At 41.9% G+C, this 9,750-nt stretch overlaps 1 protein-coding gene across 1 annotated transcript in view; it reads left to right on the top strand.

Moving 5' to 3' along the window:
- Positions 1-2,973: 2,973 nt before the first annotated feature.
- Positions 2,974-9,750, top strand: part of Ankrd22 (ankyrin repeat domain 22) — a 28,171-nt gene continuing 21,394 nt past the window's right edge. The window contains exon 1 of the mRNA XM_021219051.1: positions 2,974-3,273. Within this exon, the coding sequence (XP_021074710.1) occupies positions 3,253-3,273 (21 nt within the window). The 5' untranslated portion in view covers positions 2,974-3,252. The remainder of the gene's footprint in view (positions 3,274-9,750) is intronic.

The raw sequence follows: 9,750 nt of genomic DNA, 5'->3' as shown, positions 1-9,750 counted from the left end.
GCTAGGTGTGACATCAAAGTACCTTTAGGCATTGCCAAAGGTCTTTAGTTTTTAGTGAAATACATAGCATCTTTAGCATAAAGTGTTCCACTTAGTTTCAGAAATGGTCAAAATGTAAATTCAAGTCAACATATCTGGTAGTTCAGTGGTTGAAATCCAGTGACCTAGAGTTAACTGCGTTTTACAAGTTGCAGTGGGTCAACCGCCTTTTGATTGTTTGGTTTCAAAGCTAATTCTGCATGGAAACAGTTTATTTTTTTTCACAGTTATAAACTGTATATGGTTCCTTTAAAACTAGATGGCATCAACAAAGGGAGGAGACTTCAACAAGATGAATTGTGGTCTGCATAGAAAACCACTTAAATAAAGCTTTACTGTTCAGGGTGGAAGTCTTGGCCAAGGAGTCAGTATCAGCCTTGGCAGAGGGGCAGGGAAAAGAAGAGCTCTTTCTTCACAAGTTAGTTGACAGAATCTACAAGGAGTTGTTACAGGGTTACAAAAGATTTGCTTCAGAGAATGAATTTCCCAGTAGAGAAAGGGTGAATTTTTTTTTCCCCTTAAGCTGATTGTAAGATGTTTAAATGGATTAGGAAATAAAGGAAAGCTACAGAGGAGTTACATAGGCTGTTCTTACAGGGCTACAAAAGACTTGCTTCAGAGAACTTCCCAGTGGGGAAGGGATGAACGAGGCTGCTTAAGAGTATTAAGAAACAAAAGAAATACAAAATCAAACCACAACGAAGAGGAAGCAAGCAACCTAGGGGACATTGCAGGCATCTGTTTCCTTAGAATTCCTAAACTCCTGGGAGTCAGGCTGCAGTGGCAACTTCGTAGCAGAGCTGTGTAATTCTTCTTATGTCAAGCATAAGAATAACTCCAGAAGGCTACAAATAGAGCTTAGTGGTAGAGTGCTTGCCTCGAAAGCTGGTTTGGATTCACTGACCCTGCAGAAAGCCAAAACAAAGCAAAAAGCTCTCTTTTTCAGGCTTCAGTATGGCCATCACTGGGGTCAAATGGTTTCCTGAGTAGGTGTATGGACCTGCTAAACATTCTCAGATGATTGAAAACCTTATCAACCAGCTTGAAATTGCGGAGCTATCTGAAGCAGTACTTCTAAGAGAAAATGTGAATAACTGATAGTACTCACAGCACAGACCGATTATTCATACTTAAGGGATCTGGCATATTAACAGGCTTGACCAGATAAACTGACAATTCCATTTTAGAGGTATAATATAGTAATCAATTTTAGAACCACTATTGAGATACTTAAAACAATTGAGCAGTTTTCAAGTGTCATAAGCATATTATGTCAGAAATATAGGTGAACACTCTTGTGTCTTTCCATATCATCCTTTATTAATAATATAACAAATCCACAAGGTACAACAGCTTTACTGGAAGCAATCTGTGAAAATTCCTCTTTTCCATGTGACAAGCACAAATTGGAGTAATCTTAATTATTAATACTCTCAGATCACACATGGTATGTCGCATATATGATGCGTGTATATGTAGTTTACAGAATGACTGTGGATAGTTTGAAAAGCTGTTCAATGAGTTAGAAGCTGGGAAACTGCCATCAGATAGTATATACAGGGAGACCCCATGGTAGTGGTAGATATAGGCTATAGGGTCGGAGTAGAGCTTCAGAGATGAGACATGGGACCTGGGTCACAGAGTCAGGAGACCAAAAGGTAGGTGCAGGCCCACACTAATGATTGGGAGATGAGTGGATAGAAATTTGATGTTGTCTGCATCAATAATAAGGAGTGAGCTAAGGTGATGTCCTGGGGACAATCATGAGTCCTCTTTCCATTGGTCTCTTCATAAACAGGGCAGGAGGTTGGATAGATGCTCTTTGAGCCATCACCATCCATCCAGGTGAGAGTGTTGCATCCATTCCTCAGTTTGGAATGTCTAAGTCCCCAACCTACTCCTCCTATCATGATCGTAATATGCCCACGTAGTACTTCTGCAGTCCCAGTTCACAGCCACCAACGTGTGTTCTTCCTTTAAGGAGTAAACTCCTTTTCAGTCAGTGCCTCTCAGGTTGTTGCTCCTGTGTCCAGCAGGTGGATTTCTGAGTTCAAGGCCAGCCTGGTCTACAGAGTGAGTTCTAGGACAGCCAGGGCCATACAGAGAAAAACAAAAAAACAAAAACAAAAACAAAAACAAAAACACACAAAAAAAGATGAACAGTCATCCAGTATTCTCACAATGGAGTCTGTCAAATGTTGCTTGTAAACTGAAATCTGTCAGGGCAAGGCACTATCTGAATGAAACAAGTGGCACACATCACACAAGAACTTCGAGCAGGGTTTCAGCTGGTCCCTGCAGCACCAAGATAAGAGAGCAGAGTAGTGGTGACTACAGGCACAGAAGGTGTTAGTGGCAGCGGAGGAGGCTGAGTCACAGATACCACAAGAGATATAGCAGGAGTCAGGCTTGGTGCTCCACAGCACCTCAGAGTGATCTACTTCGCAATTTCTTTTTCTTATTAAAAAAAAAGCATGAGAGAGGACTTTGAAGGTTCTCAGAGGAATGACATTAAAACATATAGAAATGCTAATTACTCTTACTTGACCATTATATATAATACTCTTTTTGAATTATCATATCGTACTGAATACACGTGTATAATTACTACACATCAATTAAAATAATAAAAAGACTATTAAGTTAAGTTTAATTTATTAACGTATAGGGCCCTTTAAGTGTCTGGGGAAAGGTGTAACTTGCTAGCCATGACTTTTGAGGACTTGAAGGATTATTTACCTAACTAGATCCCGATCCCGTGACTCTCACTAATGAGTTGGCTGATCCTAATGGCCACTGAATGCTGAATTTCAATTCAGAAATTGCATAAATACAGAGTCCTGTTTTGAACTCTTCCTGCTGGCCTAAGAAGTTCCTCCTCCCAGCACCCCACCTGTGCTTCCTTTTTTACTGCCGCCTCCACTGGCAGAGGTACATGACTCAGAAACCGGTTCCCCTGGCTGTAACAGTGATACAGTTGGGATCATTACCTGTAAGCCAATGCCTTAGCTTCATAGCCTGCCTCTCTACAAGGTGTGTTGCTGTCACAGACTGCTGGAAAAGCATTCCCAGGTGTGGAAAGAGAGGGCTCACCACCCAGCTTCGACTTCCAGGGACCTTCCTTTCCGGGAAGAAATTTAATATTAATTAGAAACGCCTCTAGAAGATTCACTACTGCATTGTAGAGAGGGTGCGAACCCAGGAAGGACCGGGATGGGAATCCTATATTCTGAGGTAAGTCATATTTCTGAACATAGGAGTCCAAAGGGGCTAAAAATTGCTCTTGTTTTTCCAGGACTAATTGTTTATCCCTGTGATCATGACTTATTTTCAATTCTATTTAGTGTTCCTTGTGAGTATTAAGTCAGGAAAGATCCCTTGTGATCCTAGGATATTTAGGGTTCATTTTTTGGTTTTGCTTTGTTTGTTTTGATATCTTAACACACATTAGATTGAAATACTAAGTTTTAGCTAGACCCAAGTTGAGCGTGGTGGAATATATATTTTCCGACATCCTAACTGCAGAGGTAATATGAATCTTGAAAAATGGGGCTGTAGCTATATTGTGTCTCAGTGAAATACTTGAGGGCAAGAGAAACTCATACCTAATTGGATTTTCTAAAAATCCAAATGATTGGCAGGCTTTTCAGGGAACCCATGAATACAGTAACACCTTGAAGCTTGTTATGTGGAAGGAAGTTTACCTCTGGCAATTCTTAATGCAGGTTATCACCGTATAGAAACAATGACAGGCAGTACCGCTTTGATATTAGGGCTATTTCCTTTTGATAGCTGACAGGACATTTTTCTACATTGAACACAGCTTACTACAATTAAATACATTTTCAATGTTTCAAAGGGTGATGTTTGAGTAAGAGTATCAGAGGCAAAGTAATGTTGTTGTGGTAGTGGTTCTTCTTCTTCTTCTTCTTCTTCTTCTTCTTCTTCTTCTTCTTCTTCTTCTTCTTCTTCTTCTTCTTCTTCTTCTCATTATTATTATTATCATTATTATTATTCATGACCTACTCCTTGTCTGACACAATTAACTTGCTCACCAGCATTCCATTCTCTAAGCTCAAGGGAGCCTCATTGATTTTTGATCTGATAGCATGAAAGGCAGTTGTTTGGCACCTACTTCCAATGCACATGTGCAAGCATGAATTTGCGAGCGTGTGCACCTAAGTGTGCGAGTTCCTTTACTAAAGGCATTATCTGCTTATTTCACCGTCCTGGGAATATCTTGCTTTGTGATTTTGATCTCACCAAGAAGTCACGTACACCTGAGGATGGCAAAACATATAATGTGAATTAACATTCTACTCTGGTAAATTTTCTAAGTGTCAGGGAGAGAAACTCATTCGTAGTGAAGTCTCTGGGACACTCACTCCAGAGTTCTGACTCACCTCATGTAGGGTCCACAAAACTGGTTTTGACAAGAATTCCAAACCTGTTCACCACCATCCTGAAAGTCAGAACTCCTGCTCAGGGTGGTGTTTTTGTTTTTGTTTTTGTTTTAAGACTTTTATGTACATGGAGACTGTTCAAGTGTAGATTAAGATCATTCATTGTGGCCCCCTGATTCTCTGTATATGTGGATAGTCCCTTAAACAGTACTATGATTAGCCTAGGTTGTGGGAACAACTGCAGTTTTTTTGTGACTACCAGAGAACCGAACAGTGCAATTACATGTCAGTTTGGTGTTGATTTGTCAAGCAAGGCAAGTTTAGGCCAGGTCAGGCATGTTTAACTACTTCCAAGTAGAGCTGATAATTGCTCCTAAAGTGACATAAATATTTAACTTTTCAGCTATGTCAATGACAAAATAAGTTGGAGGTTTTAAAAAATGTTTTCTGTTGCGTTTTTTTTTTTTTTTTTAAATAGAAAGATTCATTTAGTTTACTACAAAGGACATATAGTACTCGGGAACAACATATGGTAACATGAACCTTTCTATGAAATCTTAAAAGTACACCACTATACACACACCACTAAAGATTCCCATAAGTAATTCCTCAAAGCCCAGGGTTAGAATTGATCACAAACAGTGTGTGATAGGTTATTTCTCCACTGGTGAAACGAGCCAATTCAAGTCAAATTAGAAAACATTAAAGGCAGGTTTATTGGGAAACTGCTCTGGGCAGGTTCATTGGCCCCAAGGATTGAGGCCAGGGGAATCGCCATGGAAGAGGGGGGCTGAGGGGGAAGAGAGAGAGAAAGGATGCCTGCATAGATAGAGAAGAGAAGGAGGAGGAGGAGGAGGAGGAGGAGGAGGAGGAGGAGGAGGAGGAGGAGAGACCAAAATGTCTGGATTATGTAGGGAAGAACCTGAGGGTAAGGGCATGGGGGAAAGGCAGACCTGGACTGGAAAGTTCAGGGTTGGAGGCAGGGTATTCCAGGTTGGGACTGAGGGATGCTGGGAAAACCTGGAGGTCAAATCTGCTTTGATATGTAAAATATGCACCTCAGTCCCTGTCCTGGATCTGAGGATCTGAAATCAAACAGTATGGTGGACTGTGGTTGAAACAAATAATATTGCTGTGTTGTAAGGGGAGGCAGGTTCTAGGTCCTTCTATGTCACTTTCTTGGTACTTTGCTTCAAGATTGGCAAGCTGAAGCCTGTGACTGATCCACTGAGGAAATTTGAGTTACTGCAGATATAGGGTGTCTTTGTTTTTGGCAAATGATTTCTGAACTTGTTGAAACTCCCTTTGTGGTCAGGGGAGAATTCTCCATTTGGTACCAGGTCTGGGGATATCACTCGATTGAATAGTCTTCAGCTCATGAGAGTTTAAAAGCTGTAACACTCTGTTATTGCTTACTTTCATTACGGTACTTCTGCTCACCTTACAGGCTGCCTCAACCCTTTGCATCAATATCTTCTAGAGAATGTTGAGACAACCATAATCTTCACTAGGTCCCCAGATATCCTGAACTAGTGGGTCAATAATGGGACCCAAGCAGGGGTTTAAAAACTCCACTTAATTATGGTTCATAATTGCTGAGTTAAAACAAAAACACTGACCTGATTCTCACACTTTGTATTCATTTCTAAACCTCAGCTCCCTTTCCTAACACTCACTGTGTGTCAGTCACAAAGGGGTTTTCACTCTTGTCCTCAGTGCTCACCCTTACAGAAGTCTACTGTTAGTGAAGCAATGCTCTAGTTACGGAGACCCCTTGGAAACCATCTCCCTTGGAAAAGGGTCTGGGAGCCACTTGTGGTTCTGTACAATAGGAAACACTAAAGAGATTTCTGAGAAATAATCCTGAGGAATGAGATGTACCATCCGAAAGGCAGGATCACAAGGAGGAGGTAACCTGAAAGTAGAAGGGACAGGTGGCCTGGTCAGAGACACCAGCTCATGAAGACTCTGGGGAAACAGTCTTGGGTGCCTCCTCTCCTGGAAACTGGGGGGCTCACCTGCTTTCTATCGTAAGTGTCATTCAAAACAGTGAAGCATGGTGATATGACAGACAGGAGGTGGGCTGGGAAGTGGTCCTCTGGGTGCAGTGGCCAGGAATCTGTCCTGTGGCTGACCCGTGTCGCTGAAACTACCACATAGTCTTTTAGATTCCAAGACCTTCGAAGACCCGAGAACAGGTAAGAGTATAGAATATTCAAGAACAGCTGGCTGGAATGTTGTAAACAACAACAACAAAAAAGGAATAGTGGGAGAGTTTAAGAGAAAAGCCAGCTCAGGTTCTGTTAAGTCTGGTTTTCAGCTGTACTTAGCATGGCTTTTAGGTGGTGCCATCCACAGACCCATAGATTTGGCTACCTCCCCTCCCCTGCACTGGGACTGTGAGTGAGTACTATCATAGCTAGGTTTTGTTTTTGTTATCGATGTAAGTTCTGAAAGTGACATCCAAGTCTTCATGCTTGCAAGGCATCTGAGCTCATCTCTCCAGCCCCATCATCAGAGACCATTTTAATAGAAACAAAAAAAATCACACCTATCCAATTGAATAGTGCATAAACCTTTAAATAAAATACCATGATAAATAAAATACTGTGAACATTTAAAGCAGCACACACAGGACAGATTATAGGTTTAGATAATGTCAGTTAAGCACACATGTCAGGAAGAGCAACAACTGTCACAGGAAGGTTTTTAGTTCTTTGGAAATACACGACACCCAGGAAACTGCATGACTTTAAACTAAAGGGTCAGGCTGTCACTGGGTGAGAAATGGGACCTAAGCTTGCACAGGATCCCAGGGCCACACCACTGTAATTCAACAAATCCTTCAGAGATTTGTTCATCCCTCAAATGAGAATATATAAAAATAAGTCCCAGAGCTTCACTTAAGACCAGAATAGCCCTGTGGTTCTTCGAAACTTACACAGAAAACACTTTCCATTTCTCTTCCCTTAACTCTTCTTTCAATTAAATACAAAATAATTTGTGTCCCAGGGAAACCTGAATGGGTTTCAACTTTAAACTTTCCAACAGAAAAACATTTTAAGTATGTCATTGTCTTGGAATAGCCCAATTATTGTCCGAGGGTATTCATGCCCTTTGTAAATATTTTACCCCATTATGAAAATTGATCGAATTTAAACAATCCTTGAAGCACTCAATGAGAATAATTTTGGGTAGAATTTTGCATTTTGCTTCAAGAAAGGCAAGGTACAATACTGGCCAATACAGTCTCAGATTCTAGATAGGGTTCCCTTTCTTTGCCAGTTAACGAGTTAAAAAGATATGGAAAATCTCTGGTGCAACAGGTAGCCCCTGAGAAGTCTCAGCCATCACAAATGGCAGCCGCCAGAGTCAGAAAGTGAAGAAAGGCTTTTACTTCAGCGTGAGGATACAGTTACACGTAGCAGATGCACAGAGGAAAAAGGCCATAGACAAAGTGGACCCAGAAGGGGAAGCCAAAAATCCAGCCTTTTCTCACTGTCTGTTTTTGTTTTTATTGTTGTTGTTGTTTTAAAGTTTCTGAAGATTTTTCCTCTCCTAACTAAGGATTGGTTAGTTTGAAGATCGTTAATTGGCCCATAACTGTTGTGTAACAGGTCCCGATCCTGGCTTCGATCTTGTTGATCCAGACCACATCTGAGGAGTGGACAAAAACCTACAAGGCTTTGCCTAAAGCTATCAGGCTTTCCTCTCAGATCAGGAAGGGGAGGAAGAAGTCAGCCATCTTGGAAGTTTGCTTACTTTATTACCTAGGCAACGGGGTGGGGTGGGGTAGGGGTGGGGCTTTCCTTATCTACCTGCCCACCCGGGAATCTAACTCCTAGTCTCTTAGTGCTTCCAGCGGTGTTAATTTTACTATGCCTCAAAAAGACTCACAGAGCAGATTTTTCCGGAGCTTACATTTGGCTTCATGGTTTCCTAGCTTTGAGCACCTTGCTCGGGCCACACTTCCTACTAGACCATGTGTCTAATTTTGCTCTGGTCCACTCTTCTCCATCCTGCTAATTTTCTAGTGAGCCACGGTAAACCACATAGCTGACAGACAGGTTTCCCAACTTTTTCTCTGGGCCCCTTCACACAACACTTCTTCAGCCATAGACTTGCTGAAGAAACTTCCGCACCAGCTCAGGCAGCTGTCAGTGATGACTGCCTCCGCGCTTGGTGATTAAAGCCATTTGGTGTTTTCATCGAGCCCAGACACTAGTCATTAGGAACACACCAATCCCTCCACCCATGTTTTGGGAGTCTCTTCTACCCCGTCCTCCACCCTACCGCCTGTGTCATTAACCCGTTCATGTAGGTAAGCATCAATGATATTCCTCTACCAACCCATATCTACCAACCCATATTCTTTATGACAAACATCTATTAAAATGAAGTTTGGTTACCAAAGGATTTTTTTTTCTGGTCAAAAAAATACTTCGGCCAATATACAGTTCTCTCTACTGATTTTGTCTGTCTTTTCTCCATTGCTTTGGGGCCAAAATTTTCCTTCTGGGTCATCAGACTAACTCATTTTTGCCCTGTCCTGTTATTTCTGCACTTTCTTTCAGCAACCATCTCCTATTTCATAGCCATTCCTGTGCATGCTAATTGGATCCTTATGCTTCAAGAATTAGAAAAGTGGCTAGCACTAATTGAAGGTCTTGGATGACTCAGCCCCAAACAAAATGCTTCATCCACACGGTCGGGTTTAGTTCTTTCTACAACATTATGAGAAGGAACAGTTAGTGGATGGAGGAGGAAACTCAGCAGAAGTGTTTAAAGCGTTTAGATAAATTGTCCAAGTAACACTTTGGCAAGGAGGGAGAGTGAAGCCTAGAGAATGGTAAGCTCACATCTGAAGCTTGCATTCCTAGTCACATGAGAGCACCATTTCCCACCCAAATGTGCAGAGTCCTGGCTGGACACCATATGTTACACACTCCCTACCTATTCCTGGATGTTTGCCCTGCTCTGTTTGCCTTCCTCTAGTTCCCTGATAGTTGTTCAAAGATATTTTAATGAGTGTTATGAAATACAATGCAGCTCGGGGATATCTTTAGTGGGTCTAAAGCAAGATGGACCCCTCAGAAATTACACCATGTAACAAACCTGGTGTATAAGAGGCTTATTGGGGGGAGGAGAGAGGAGTGAGGACCCCCGGGGAAAGGGTAGAGGTAGAAAGGCAAGATGGGAAGCAGAGTCATGAGGGTAGAGAGTGGGAAAGGGTGGGACAGAAGAGGAGAAGGGGAGAGGGAAAGGGAGAGGGGAGGGAGAGAGACAGGGAGAAGGAAGAAGGGAGGGG

Source organism: Mus pahari, chromosome 1, assembly GCF_900095145.1.
Source record: "Mus pahari chromosome 1, PAHARI_EIJ_v1.1, whole genome shotgun sequence".
Lineage (NCBI taxonomy): Eukaryota > Metazoa > Chordata > Mammalia > Rodentia > Muridae > Mus > Mus pahari.
Note: the sequence above shows the minus strand (reverse complement) of the source record. Positions and strands in the feature narration are given on the sequence as shown.